Source organism: Aquila chrysaetos, chromosome 11 (genome assembly GCF_900496995.4).
Source record: "Aquila chrysaetos chrysaetos chromosome 11, bAquChr1.4, whole genome shotgun sequence".
Taxonomy (NCBI): Eukaryota; Metazoa; Chordata; class Aves; order Accipitriformes; family Accipitridae; genus Aquila; species Aquila chrysaetos.
In genome coordinates, this window is record NC_044014.1 from 11,890,950 (window position 1) to 11,906,489 (window position 15,540).

The 15,540-nt window shown below is 36.5% G+C and overlaps 1 protein-coding gene across 3 annotated transcripts in view; it reads right to left on the reverse strand.

Annotated features, from left to right (window-relative positions):
- Positions 1-2,195: 2,195 nt before the first annotated feature.
- The window catches only part of SMC3 (structural maintenance of chromosomes 3), a 31,232-nt gene continuing 17,887 nt past the window's right edge, over positions 2,196-15,540 (reverse strand). For 2 of the 3 annotated variants that reach the window (XM_030030352.2, XM_030030353.2), the window contains 12 exons: positions 14,377-14,527; positions 13,211-13,363; positions 10,720-10,871; positions 10,331-10,489; positions 9,505-9,612; positions 8,999-9,107; positions 8,104-8,351; positions 7,773-7,985; positions 6,862-7,053; positions 6,517-6,694; positions 5,821-5,927; positions 2,196-5,508 (listed from right to left, as the gene is read on the reverse strand). In XM_030030352.2, the coding sequence (XP_029886212.1) occupies positions 5,437-5,508; positions 5,821-5,927; positions 6,517-6,694; positions 6,862-7,053; positions 7,773-7,985; positions 8,104-8,351; positions 8,999-9,107; positions 9,505-9,612; positions 10,331-10,489; positions 10,720-10,871; positions 13,211-13,363; positions 14,377-14,527 (1,842 nt within the window). In that variant the 3' untranslated portion in view covers positions 2,196-5,436. Of the gene's footprint in view, positions 5,509-5,820; positions 5,928-6,516; positions 6,695-6,861; positions 7,054-7,772; positions 7,988-8,100; positions 8,352-8,998; positions 9,108-9,504; positions 9,613-10,330; positions 10,490-10,719; positions 10,872-13,210; positions 13,364-14,376; positions 14,528-15,540 lie in introns of those variants that run through there. The other variant, XM_041127275.1, reaches the window with a different exon arrangement.

Genomic DNA, 15,540 nt, shown 5'->3' on the forward strand with positions numbered 1-15,540 from the left:
AACTGCAGCAACAGAGAAATCCAAGGACTACTGAACAATGATTTTGTCCATCATCATTGGTGCATTATATAAGAAACATTTGTTCGAAAAAAAATACATAGGCAGAAAACCAAAATTAAGCAGCTGAACTTGAGGCAATCAAGGTTAACAAAAACAAGAGATGCCCCCTCGTGGTTACAGTCAAAGGTAGCGAATGAAAGACGAACGGAGATGGAAAGAGTAAAAAAAAAAAAACCTACACTAAAGCAAGAGCAAGGCAGACTAACTAAAAATAAGGATCTCAGCCTAACTGGTTTCTCTCTGCACTTCAGCTGACTGTAAGAGGGAGAAGAGACACATCATGCCAGGACCGAGGTGAAAATGCCTCCAATTAAAATAATCCCCAAATATGCTTATAATCACACTAAAAGGAAATGTTATGCATTTGCTTTTCTGTAAAACCAAATCCACTCTTTTACAACCTTCCTTGAAAAATAAGACAGTATCACTAGTGAAACGAACTTAAGTGCACATCTTAAAAGATTTAGCTTTTGTTACTGGGAATGCTTTTATTGACTATTAGGGAGATAGTAAAAGCATCCATTGTGTCGAATGAGGAATGAAAGCAGGTACTAGAAACAAAGACCTTCCAGGGTCTAAGGTTACCTTTCCCTAGGAAAATATTTTATCACAGAATCATACAATCATTTAGGTTGGAAAGAACCTTTAAGATCATTGAGTCCAACTGTTAAAAAAAAAAATCGTTAAAAACATTACTGTTTTGAAACAATATCTGAAGACTCTCAGCTTGTAAAATCAGCAGGGCTCCACTAAGAGTCAGTATAAAAGTGCCATTCCTCCCCCAGGTGAAGAGCTGTTACCTATTAAAACCTGGTGCTCCAAAAGCAGAGCAGCTGTTCTTCAGAAGTACTCTTGTGTGCCTGCGGGTAAACACACTCAGATGGGAGCAGCCAGGAGGATCCCAGCCGTTGCCAACTTCAGCAGTCAGGGTCACTCACATCATACCTCCAATTTGAGGGAAGAAATTTAACAGCAGAAGCTCATCCCCTCTGTTCATCCCTGCCTTGGGAATCATCACCTCCCACACCCACAGGTTCAGCTGCAAGGTGAGAACGATGAGTTCATTCACTAGACAGAATTATTAGTCATTTCTCATAGAGGAACCAGATTCTTATACTTTTGTGATATTTTTTCAGGGTTTTTTTGTTGTTGTTGTTTGGGGTTTTTTTTACTTTACCTGTACAATGCTTGTTTTTACAAATTTATGCATACATTTTTCTGGAATAGCACAGTTCTACTCAATAAGAACATTTTAGCAAATTATTAAAATCTTAAAGGCTTTTATAAATTTTTAAGCAAAAAAGTGTAATTTATTCCCATTTACTTACATTCTTGTCCATGTAAAACTATTTATAATTTGTATTTCTCTATTTGTTCAGGATCCTCGTGACCACTGTAACAGTCTCTGGAGTTCCAAAAACCTCATAGAAAAGCTTTGATTTTACCCTCAACAATAAAGCAAATTTCCTTTTTGCATTTAGTCCAGTTTGGCTCCATCTCCTGCCCAAAGTTACAAACTACATCTTGTAACATTTACGTAAGACTAAAAATACAAAACTCGAAGGTGTTAATCTTACGAAGTACTTGAAGAATGTTTGCTAGAGATTAAAACTATCTTAAGGTATCAGAAATGATCAGCAATTCAGCCGATAAGCTTCACATATTGATAATTAAGAAAACGAACAGTTGAACACCTATACTGGAGACTTTCAGCAGTTACATTACATTGGTATTTCCCAGGTGACCTTCAAGCTTGCAGTAGGAAACACAGCCCCAGGTGAACATCCAGAAAACAACAGTTGTGTTTTACTGGAAGTACAAGTATAACCAGAAAAAAGAAAATAAAATGGTAACATTCTCAAAGTTTCATATGTCTGGATCATACCACCAGTGATTTTTTTCTAGGGCAACAGAAGCTGTACTCCCAATACCGACCCAGAATACAAACCACCAACCCCACGTTGCCATGTTTCCGAGAAGCATAAAGAGTAGGTGCACCATGGGGCACCCAGGATTTCTACTATTTCTGGGATGTCCTACAGTTCAGAGCAAGCGTGTAGTTTCACTGAATTCTGCCTTAAACTTCCAGGTGGAAAAAACAGGACACCCATAAAGAAACTCAAGGGCACAGCAACTCTCAAAGCAGCTTATTTTTAAGACTTCAGGAAGAATTTAAAGCACTGGCAGACAGTAAAGGCAACTTGTAAACTACAATGTTGAGTGGACCAGATATGAACCATCACAAACAGAACACAACAAAACACATACACCTTGGAAACCTATCACACCCATCACTGCATTTTGCAATAGCTGTGTCACATCTTCAGATTTGCAGCAATCTGAAGCCAATCATTAGGGGGCAGACAGAGTTCTGCCACTCCTGAGCTTACCCATGGCCAAAACCAGGCTGGGAAAACCAAAATCCTCCTTTAGGTTGTATGTACTAGCATTTTTTCAAGACAGTTCTTCCTCCTTTGTACAAGGACTTTCCTTAAAACACGCAGCAAGGGACGACGTTCTGGTTTTCCTACTTCCATACAGTTCTCTCTCATGCAACTTATTTTCCAATATAGTGAGCTAGTATGGATTTTACCAGATAACCTACCTTACTCCATCCCTATTTGAGGCCCTCTTCAATTCTAACTATAGCTTCTAACTCAGCAACCCAAGCTCGCTGTAGGGCGTCTGCAGCACCACACAACGGCTGTGCTTTGATATCTATGTGGAAGAAATGCTGTGTAAGTTATTTCAGCCTTTCCCATTCCAGTCTTATGCATGCCAGCATTACTGGTAACGCACTCACTCAGTGAACCAGATGAAGGAACTGATGCCATTAAGTTTTTTCACTCTTGCAGTGTGTGGCTGCACAGCAAAGAGGCATCGCAGCATTGACAATGAGCATGTGGGAAGGGGTGTATGCTCACAGCAAAACAAGGTGTCAACTTAGAAGGTAGCCTCTCTAGAAATGCCACTTTTAAAGGACAGAATAAAGTTTAGCAGTCATTTAGGTTTAAACAAAAAAATAACCACCAATCCCCAAACTTACCTTGAAAAGGGATTCTGAAAGTCTTGATAAATCTCCCAAGTTTTGTGCAAGTAGTTCTAAACCTTGGTCTTTAGTGGACAAGAAACTCAAGTGATAGCTAAAGGCTTCTCTATTCTTACCCTGCGTAGTATCAACCCAGCATTCAGTTGTTTTCACCAGCTTGCTAGAGTTACCCATTTTCCTACTGTCCTTGATAACAAACTTAATGCTAGACTCAAACCAGAGGACAATTCCTAACACAGCTGAAATTACTCGAGTTATTCAGCTGCATTTAGGCTCTATTATGCTAAGCACTGTACAAAAAAACCCCACAGACCACCACTCTGCTCTACTAATCTACTCCCAATTTAATGAGATTTGATAAAATTCACGATCAGTCTTAAGATGGATTTAGTATGACACTTCTTAATAAGCACAGTAATTAGCTTCATGGCCTATAAACTGCTTATCTCTTCCAAAATTCGAACTAGCTGTCAAGGTGACGCCCTAGCACTTGCAAGCCTAATGAATTAGCAGAGAGCACAGTCTGCTATTACCACAGGCAAGTTATGTATCTGATGGCCATAGATTACAGACACTTCAAGTGTGTCCTTACATGTGCTGAATGAAACTGCATGAAATCAGTAACCTTAGGTATGAATCTGTGGCGAGGTTCTTGGGTCCTTCTCTGGACTTTGAACTCACTCCTTTCACCTGTGAGTAACTGGGGAATGCTTTGCTCTGTAGCCACCCTCAATATGTATTTCAGAGCTCTGTATGCAGAGGACAAATCTCAAATTCTTAAGGGTTCTCAAATACTAAGCCTACTCATGTGCTAAAAATTTCAGGGGCATTGGGGTTACTTTGGCTTCAAGAGTTTGTTTTCATGTTTTGTGCCCTACCACTCTCTTCACTCAGAGAAGTCTACTACACAGGTAGTTGACTCCCTAGGAACTTTGACTCCCTAGGAGCTATAGAAAGCTTTGTAATGTCAGGTACAACATCCTCTTCCTTCAGGCTTAAGACTTACTGCAGGTAGTAATTTCCTACATGATTATCATTCCCTGGGGGAAGGTACTCCATACCAACTTTAGTATTCTTCTCTTACCCTGCCTTGTACAGCAAGTATATACACTCCTCAGCTCAGGAGACCTGCAATCAGTTCACGCTCTCCTTTCCTGCACTTCCTGAGGTTCTCAGCAGGGAGCAAGGGTGCTTGCAGATGAAAACCAATCAGACAGCTTTATTTTTCTGCTTCGTTGAAAGTGCCCTACAGAGTAAATGCAGTATACAAGTTCACTGTTTCTCACTGTACTATTTAAAGTTACATAAGGTGCTGTTTAAGGTTGTTTCATTTTTATATATATATACTATTGCAACACCAGCTGATTTTGGTTTTACAACTGCTTTGCTATCTAAGAAATATACGGCTCATGGTAAAACCTTAAGTATTCCAGAATAACACATCAAATTATTCAATGCCCCTTTCCCAAAAGCCTGGACAGTAGGAAGTAGGAAGAGATTTGCATTTTGACTGGTGACTGTCACTTGGTTCAAGTTCTAGTGGTCTCTCAGGCTGAAGGGATATGATGGAAGAAATGTTACACTGGCCAGGGGGCCAGGAAAAAGAGGGGGCTGTGATTTTTCTTGATTGTCTTGATTCTAGCATCTCTTCAGACTTCTCAGTGTCTTCTGATACTTACATTTTTTTCAGTTCAATAACCAGAACACAATGAATTTGGACAAGCACAGATTTGGGACAGTTTTCTGATGGCATTGTCAATGTGCAAAGAAGGGGAAAAAGAGAATTAAGCATGGCTTGAAAGAATTGCTTTGTCTCGTACTTCTGAAATATGCAGCTCGAGGATGACCAAACAGTACTTACTCCATCTCAGTGGAATCCTCTAAATAAAGACAATATATACCAAAAACTTAATGTATACAAGTTACAGCAATAAAACCAATCATTTTAATTGAAGCCATTAAAAAAAAACCATGTGAGGCAATATAAATGATAAAATTATACTTAAGAAGTAATAGCTACCACTTTCTGAAAAGCTTTAAAACAGCAACAGACACTTTACAAAAGATTTGAGGGAAGAGAATAAAATTTCCAAACTACAGGTACTGTATAAAGGTAACATTAACAATTATCTTATAAAATACAGCAACAGAGACAAAATGGATACTCAAGCTCCTTTGAAACTAAGCCTTCTGGGGTCTTGGTTAAAACGTATGTTCAAAAACTATTTTAAACAAGGACTAAATACTTCATATTTTAAATTTACAGGTCCCTGGCATAAACATAGCACTATACACATCTTCCAAACAAGCAGTAAGTACAATTTCGTTCAACCATGGGTGGTGTCATCTTCTACAAAGTCTTTGGCCATTTCTGCTGTGATCACATCAATATGACTAACCTGGTGGAACAAAAAGAAGTATAAATTTATTACAGTTATCTCCTGCAGAATAAGACAGACTTACTTCTGAAGGCTCCGGGACTCAGCAACAGGCCTATAATCAATTTCTGATTTCCTTTAAAGAACATGACAAGGTACATCTGTAGATATTTAAATTCTTTTTCAGGAAGGAGAGAACTTGTACACAAGACTACGACATAACTAGAAATCCATCACTGAAATAAGACTAATTCACTTTGAACTCTTGTTAAGTCAAGTCTCAAATGCACAACTTGATATGGTTCTCAGTAAACGCCATAAAACATGATTTACCTTGTTTCTGAATTTTACACCATAGAACTTGTCAGCTGACTCAAGCAGTTCAGGCCTAAAAGTTGTTGTAATGAACTGAGCATGTTCAGCTAGTTCCATAATCATATCTAAAAAAGAACACAAAATTCTTTGAGTGTCATCTTTTCAGTAGAGTGGGACAGATCCTAATATGAGACAGGCACAGTTTGCTATTCCTTACTCAAAATGAGGTTTTGGTTAACAGAACAAACAAAAAAAAAAAAAAAAAAAAAAGGAACCACCCACAAATCAAGAACGGATCCATACCAGGTTTTTAAGTATTATCATTAATTCCACTATCAAGTCTGACAAATCCAGCCACTCAACAAAATCAGTGGGGTATTAAACTTCTATGATGAAAAACTGAGTAAGGACTTTCCCAACAATGCAATGAGCTAAAAGTTCATTTTTAAAAATCAAGCTACACCTCAGAACACGACTACTTCCATCACACTGAAGGGTGGTAAGGAGACCCTTTAGACACAGTAGACAACACAGAACTTCTACGTAAAACCAAGTTCATGCGCCTTCAGAAGGCACAAAGTTAAATTCTAACACACATGTTGGGATATTCAAAAACGTGCCTTTATGAGTAGAAGTTTTTATTTAAACATCAGGGATGAGAAGACAGACTATCACCTTCAACCACAATGAAGACGAATAAAGATAGACAGTTACCTGAAACAGCTTTTCTGTGCTGAGCATCCAAGGCTTGGTCAATTTCATCAAACAAGTAAAATGGAGCTGGATCACACTTCTGGATAGCAAATATCAGGGCTAGGGCCACTAAGGATTTCTGTCCACCTGAAAGTTGCTGCATTTCTCTCATTTCACCCTGCTTCCCTGTGAATGACACCTAAGAAAACAATGCAACAGCAAGATGATTTCAAAATACTAAACCACAACACCACTTGTTATTATAGTAAATAAACAGGACCAATTAAACATTGCATTTTAAAAATATAGTTAAAAGGCAATCTAAATGAATATTAAGAGTACTGAAACACAAATATTTTTCTTTACCCTTATGCCAACTCCAGTGAACTGGTCCACAGATGGAACACTGCTCTGAGATCCAGATCCCCTTTCACTCTCAGTGCTGCCTTCACCTTCATCCTGGGACTGACTGCCCTCCACATCTCCTTTCTTCATCACTAATGTGGCCTTGCCACCAGGGACTAGCTTCTGGAACACTTCACTGAAATTTTTTGACACCTGAAAAAGAAACGGTCAATACACCAGCTCATTTTTACATAGCGAAACCAAATGCAGGCAACAGCTGGTTTTACGTGATCACACCAAATATCTTCTTCAAAGCAGAGATCCACATTCATTCTTAAGCAGAAGTGAGAAACATAGGCTATACAGAGTTTGGTTTAAAAACATCTAAGCCAACTGTTCCTGTAGTACGAGAATTTTCTCAATTTTTTTTTCAAGAAAATGGTAGAATTAAAACCTAAAAACAAAAGTAAGTATGATTTATTTCAGTAAACTTCAGATGACATCTCAGTTAAGCAAATGACATTTTAAGGGAAGACTTCACACACTTCATAGTTAATATCCTTTGTTAACATAGGAATTACTTTCACTAAATTTGGAGAATGGATTTGGTGCAGAGTTTTTTTACCAGACATTCCCCGAAAGGGTCATACACAGTACAAAGATTCACCAGAAAGGAAGCATTTAAGAGATTTAAAGCAGAGCTATGGTTGTAATACAACCAAGATGAGCACCTATTTAAAATGCTATTCTATTTCTTTTTCAGTATTTAAAAAAAAAAACAAAACCAAAAAACCCACAAACCTCAAGTTACATGATACTGGCCACTATTATTATAGAAGTACTTAATATCTGCTTCTTCCCATATAGCTGCTACATAATGGGACAATTTGATTTCAGCACCAGCATCTTTACAATTGTTGCCATTTTGTTACCTGTTTGAAAGTCAGCTGAATAGCCTCGTACTTCCTGAGCTCAAGGACGTTCATCAGCTCCATGATGGATTTGTAGCCCCTGTCCAGTTCTTCTTGTCTTTTTATCAATTTTTCCTTCTGCTCTGAAAAATTCACAAACTGATCTAAAGCTTTTTTATTAACGTGACTGTATTTCTTCAGTTCCGTATTGCACTGCTCCAGCTTGCGGAATAACTGTAAATGGAAAATATTAATAATCAAAGTGACTTGCAATTCCAGCCACGTTTGACACTCAAGACGTACATGACCAATATTCCAGGTCATGAAATATGAAACCAAGCATACTTATTACCTGCTTTAAACTTAGAGTCTGATACTTTTCAAAAGCCTCCTGTGGAAGTGAACCCAACTCTCGGATTTTCTTCATGCATTCCTCTTTCTTCTTGAGAAGCATGCCTTGCCTGTTAGTCATTTTTTCAAGTTCTTTTGTATCGTGGTTAATGGCATCCATATGCTCCTTTTCCATGTTCTTCCAGCGTTCCATGCTCTTCTGAAGCTCTTTAATTCCTGCTTCTGTTTTGTCAATAGAATTATCCAGATCTGGGATATTGGGTGAGAGCACAAAACCCAAAGTGGTAAGTCTTACATCCCTGCATAAAATCAGCAATTATCCAGTCAAGTATTTATGAAATAAAAAGCTAATCTAAAGAAAAAGATCTATTAAGGACTAGAAAATTGATTTTAAGATGAAAAGCTGAAAATACCTTTCTTTTCTTCCCTATTAGTATATGGCTTAAAGAAAACCTAACAAACATACTAAGGTCATATTGTTAAAGTACAGAACAAGAAGCAAAAAAAGTTCAAGCCATACAGATGCTATTTCCTCTTTGACAACAACTTAGTTTTAGATAGCTTAGACAAAATTCAAGAACTATACAAGATCATGCTTGTATTAAGGTTGCTTCAGAAGTACTATGCCCTGAAGCCAGAAGTCTGTTATCACCAACACATACTTATTAGCATTATGGTGTGCAACTGTGGACACTTGCACAAAATTTTGTTTCACTTATCTTTTGGGCTAAGTTTGAAAAAAATCTGTTACCCACTATGTAACTACTACAGCGTATTTGAAATTAATGAATTAATGATTACATCTCATATTATGGTCTATTTCTAAACCAAAATATGGTATGTGTGAAATTTCAAAACCCTGGAGAATTTTCTTTCAAAAAAATGATGCTACCAACCATCTGACCGTGCCAGTGTATCTTTCACTCGTTTGTTGATAGCCTCAAGTTCTGATGTTGTGGCAGTAAGAACTGTGCCACCTTCTGTTTCTCGAAGCTCATTCAGTTCCTATGGGACAAAGTAAATGCCACCAGGCTTCAGCAGAGGGAAACAAAGTTTAAGCCAGACAAACAAGTTATCTTCTGCTACTCTACATGTAAGTGTATTAACTATTTTAGAAAGTTTTAGAGAACAGTTAGATATTCAAATAAACCTGTCATTATGATGGTCCTATTTATACACAGGCTGTGTATTTACAGTAGGATTTCTGTCAAAAATTTACATACCTAAAATACTGTGCTGAAATGAAAGTAAAACACTTCACTCAGCTTGTACATAGGGAAGCAAACCCCATCACAGATAAATACTCATTCATTACCCTGCGTTATCAAATAATTAATACATTAAAGGCCTGGAAATAAATGACAAACAGATTGCAAAAGTACATTTAAGAGAAAATCCTTACTTGTTCCACTTGGTCTAAGCGTTTTCTCAGATTCTCATTGAGGTATGTTTCAACTCTTGTGATAATGCCTTCTAGTTTAATCCTCTCATTCAAAAGCTGTCTGTTTTCCTGAAAAAAGTATATTAATTGCCTTAACTGACTCCCAAACAACTATCTTTTCCTTGTTTAAAAAAAAAAAAAAAAAAAAATCAAGACAAACAACCAAAAAAACTCTTTACACAACTCTGTACTAAAACATTGCACAATTCTTTGGACTGTTGCTCTAATTTTAACAGGTAGAAAGAACCAAATAGCAAGCATTTTTGCAACTGTCTTAAGTGTAAAAGTCAACCATACAAATCAGTAAGTTTCTTAAACTGTATTAGCATCTGAATCTAATTCTTAAACCCAGAAGAGCTATAGAGAGTACACTTAAGCAGTAGTATTTTTTCAACAACATGGGTGTCAGACAAAACCTTAGTTTTTGTCTCATCTACTATGTGCTTAAGGGCATTATTTTTCCACACTGTACATCATTCCTTACAACAATAAATACAAATAGATACAATCTGAAAAGTCCAAGAGTAGGAGCAAGGAAACTGACGATTCCAACACAAATAGCCATAATTCTCATAAAATACAGCTAGTAACATTCACCCAGCAATTGAGAAAAACATGCAAATATACTCCACAGATGAGAGAACTCCAAACATGCCTACCTATTACTGATGAAACAATGCTTTCATCACACTGTATATATAAGTGACTTTTCACACAAAAGGACAAAAATAAGTTTATTGGGAAGAGAGGTACCACATTTAATGGCAAGCCATTTTAATTTCCTTACTTGCTGTAGTTGTCGAATTTCATCATTGAGAGCATCCACACGTTTCTGATCTTCAAGACTGAGCTGAGACAACAAATCGGTCCCCAGTTCTGCTTTTAATGATTCTCTAGTTGACTCCATAGCATGTAAACTTGCCTCCAAGCTCTGCAAACTGCGTTGCTATGGAACAGATATTAGACAAAAATCATTCCTCAAAGCAATCTGTAGATTTATATAATTTTCACTTTTCCGTTTACATAAACATATTTTTCGTGATGTTCTCTAGTCATCTCTTCATATTTCGTATTGTGATGTTAACCATCATAAGAAAGGAATGCAAGCTTACCAGTGAGATTAATGGAACAATTAATATAAAACCAGTAACAGCTTTCAATATTCCCATACTATACCTTAGGCATAAATGTCTTTTCAGACTGTTGCCTTTTCTCCTTTAGCATTTTCATCTCTGACAAAATACTGTCTCGGGAGGCTTTGAACTTTCTCTGCTGTGTCTCAATTTGCTGCATTTGGTTCATTAGCTGGTCAATCTCATTATTAATCCATACCGTGGGCTAAGGAAAACTCTGACCTTGTTTCAAAAGGCATTTTATACCTACTAGTACCTTCAATTTTTACTCCATTTGGCATATTCAGCTGCCATCAAAATAAAAAACAAACAAAAACCCCACAGAACCAGAACATTCAGTTGTACAGGAGAAATCAAGAACCATCAAGAAAATTGAATTGAGCACCCTTATCGACTCCAAGAATAAATGAGCAAGCTTCATTTAGCTGTTATTTTTACAACATGGCACTCAAAAGAATACAGGGATACATTTGAACTTGTAAAGAAAACTCAGATCCTACAAAATACAGAAGAGCAGATGCCTACATTTAAAAAGAAATAATAGAACAATACAATTATCCCTTACTCAATTCTGAGGCAAAAAGTGTAATTTAATTTCTTCATGCAAATTTCGATAAAATGGCTTAAGTTATATGATGCAAAGCTTGCAGAAGATTCTGTTCTAATTTATGTTGGATCGCTAACATCACATTCCTCCTACTACAAAGTATATTTTAACACATCAATTTAAATGCCCTAAAAATTAAATAATTCCCCTAAGCAGAGGTTACAGTAAAACACTTCACTACATACTTAAACATTTTGGGAAAACCGAATGAGCTACACAACAGTAGCAGGAATGAATAATTTACTTTCAAAACAACTGAGGTCTGTTTATGTTCTAAAAGTTACTGTCAGACTGCCATAACAGCTCTTATTACAGTCACTGATCTACCACAGCTGAAGGGTATGCCACAGAGCACCCTACCTACATCCCCTATAGATCCCTCCCCAAAAAGAAACCCAGGCCTAAAGACTTTGACTTAAATGACAGCAAGAAAGATTTCTCAGTTCCAGAATAGTAGTCCTGGTTAAAAGTTAGCTTATACTGAAATCAAAGGGACTAACATGTAATGGGGTAATTTAACTACAAGCAGCAGGAATTCAAGCTCCCATTCCTAGCTACAAGAAGCAGGCTACCTGTACAACGCACACTGGGATTAGTGTTAAAATTAGTTTCTGCACAAATCCTTTTAAAACCATATGCCTACGTATCTGTAGTTTAAAAAAAGACCTAAGGAAGGAGAAAATGCTGTACTTAATAAATACTTAATTGTAGATACACAAATTGGGTCTGCACATTGCCTACAGGTAACAGTAAGAAGAGTGAAAAACATTCAATTATTGCTGGAGCACGTAAAGCCAGTTGGCAAATTCAGTCTATTTAAGTCACATTTAACAGATCATTTCGACATTCTTTCACTGACTTAACACGACATAGGTATATACTTCTACAAGTTTTGCTAATCAGCTGTGGATCTAAGCATAGGCTTCAGTGTTCTGCTTATCTGCTGCCCCAAAAATGTCTCTAATGCACTGCTGCAGGTCAAAAAACAAAGGCATTCAGTTCAAAGGACAGAATGACCTGGGTAATGGAGAAGAAAATTGTCTAAACCTCCCTTGCTCCTGAATTCTAGATACTGGATCTCAAAAGGACACTGTAGCATTAAAGGGGCTAGAGAAAAATGTGACAGTTACTTGAAGTTTTGTACAAAGAGACTGAAAAGATCAATACTGTCAAGTAACTCAGAGCTTAATTATAATACAATGCTCTCCATCTCCTCCCCACAGCATAAGTGGACTATGTAACACACCAATTCAGGACACAAGTACTAAAAATATAGCATTAGTCAGAAGAAGCAGTGAAGATTAACACAGATAACAAGAATATCTGGTTATAGCAGTTACTACAACAAACTCTAGAAGGAATAGAAAGCCTTGTAATTTAGGGTTTAACCTCATCTCTAAGCTTTAAAGGTCAAGATCAAATTTTAACGGGGACAGATTACTAACGCTACTTTTTCCTGAAGTCTACAGCACAAGCCACTCTCTGAAGCAAACTATTGGACAAGATGTGCTTCAATTACTATTTTTCAGTCAAGTTTCCCCACTATGGAATTTTTACCAAAAAATTAACAGCAGTGGTATAAAAACAATTTCTTAAGTAGCTGCATTGATCTAAAAATGATTTTTTAAAAAAGAATGCAATTCAGGCACACAAACAATGGATATGTTTTAAAATTTGTTATTTTCAATGGTTGTACACCAATTTTCACATGCAGGGTTTTTTGTTTGTTTCCGTTTTACCATTGATTTCTTTGTTTCTAAAATCTCTACAGTAACATACAGAACCAGGTTGCACAAGCAACAGTCAAAACAAATGCCACAGCTAATATGTAACAAAAGTTAGTCTCCTGTTTTTCATCTATTAGTGTAACTGCAAAACAAAAGCTTAGTTATCACAGAACCTTTCCCCAAGAACAACAAAAGGATATTTTCAATGTTTCTGCGTAAGTTTTCATTGAGTTTTGCTTCAAGTTCACCAAGTTCTTCTTCTGCCTTTCTAACATCTTTTTGCAATTCAAGCCGAGACTTCCTTGTGTCATAATAACCCCCAGTCAAAGCACCACGATGGCTGACTTGATCACCTAAAAGCATAACAGAATGAGACTATAAACTGCACACTACATGCTCTCCATAATGTTCAGAGCATTTTCTACAATACAACTTAGCAGATTAACTACAACATTTCAACTAACCTCCTGAAGCACTGCATCAGTATCGGTAATCAGTATGTATGTTTACAGTAATTAGGGAAATGCTTATTTCTGTATTCAATTTAAAGTGCATTTCCTTTCTCAAGACCAACACAGACTGCTATGATCTCCTTTAAGCATTAGCTAATTATTTTTTTTAAATGAACTTCTGAAACCATGCAGCTTGAAGGAAAAAAAATACTTGTATTAAGGGAAAAATGCAAATGCCTGGCACTACCAGTTTAAAAAAAAAAAAAAAATCTCAGATCGTCTGTGAGGGAGAAAACAAAAGAGAGGGTGAGTAATTAGCAGCATCTGAGGCTGGTAGAGTACACTGTTACTGAAAAATTAATCATTTCCTCCTCAGACATTCTTAGGAATTTTTTCAGATTGACTTTAAGAGACAAAGACAATAAGCCTGCAGGGAATCTGCCCTCCAAGAACAGACAATTAACAAGAGATACAGATTATTTCAGAGAACACAACATGTAAATGCATCTGGTAGGCAAAAGAATTCTTGCACTTATCAGTAATTAAGGCCATCCATTCACACCCTAAACACTGGTTTAAGTTTGTGGAAAACACCATAAATACACCAGGAAAACAAATGCCTGTTAAATTGGATAAAACATAATACAAAATAATACAAGCTAATATGCTTTACAATTCTCAGGATGGAGATACATAGCTACTAATTTTTAGATAAGAAAATTCAATGGTTTGTGAAGTAATTCTGTGTTTTTAAGCACTGTACTTAACCAAGCGCAACCTTGTACATCTCAGTCAAGTATACTATTATTTAAAATAATCTTATGTTGACAACAGTAACAGACCGTGTTTAATGAGCCTTATATTCCAGGGATCCCATTTTTACAATAAATAATTTATAAAATTGCAATATTTACCTTCCAGAGTAATACAATCCATAGTGAAAGCTCTGGCCAGCTGGGTAGACACTTCCATGCTACGACAAATCAGAGTCTTTCCAAAAACATGTTTGAAAGCTTTGTCAAATCTTGGATTGTATCTCAGTTTACTGATCATAGGAATAGCATCCTAAAGTGACAGTGATTTTAATGAGAAGAACATACTGATACAAATATGACAACACATTGCAACCAATTCATACACAGAATTCAAGAGCGCCCTGGAAAAAAAAAACAACTACCATCAAAAGTAAAAACAGAATACATTCTAACCTTATAACAAGAATTTCTAAAAGTTTAGCGTATCTCAAATTCACTGAATATTAACATTGGCTTCACAATCAATAAAATCCATCTAGAACGAAGACTTCTGGAACTGTGTATATCATTATTTACAAACAGGATGTCAAACCCTAAAATCAAAACACAATATTGTGAATGATACTTTGGAAATAAACAGCTGTCAGTTGGTAGAAGGATGACACACTGACTGAACATTCCCAAGACAAACACATAAACACTCTATGGAAATCAAGTGCAAGATTTTGCAATTTTAGCTTTTAACAGCTAGGCTTGAGCCTTAAGTCAACTAAGAGTCTGCCAGGAATCTCATCCGAGCATTAAACTGCTACTGAAACAAGTTGAGGACGTATCATAAATTGGCAGTAAAATTTTTTTCCTCCAAAACATTATTCCTTTCTGTAGAGAGCAGGACACAAACATTAACACAATTTTACTAGTAAAACCCTCCAAAATAAGCACACTAGAAGTCATGATGGTTTCCTTTTTATTTTTTCCTATGTTTATCTGAGGAAAAAAGAAAAAAAAAATCTATTTTTAAAGAACTTATTCTACCATGATTATTGTAGGAAGCAGTTAACATTTACACAATTAATTCACTACTAAAATTTCAAGTAAGAGCAGATACTTTCTTGAAATGTATTTCAGAGCTACTTTAAAAATGCATAAATAAACCTTAAGTGGCAACCATTTAAAAAAACACAACTCATTTCCAATGACTTTGAGAAACTGTACATGGCTATAACATGTAACACAGCTCTTCAGCTTTCATCCATGGCAGCATTTCAGCTTCAAAAATTACAATTCAGTAATTCAGGCAATTATTGATTATGAGGTTACAAT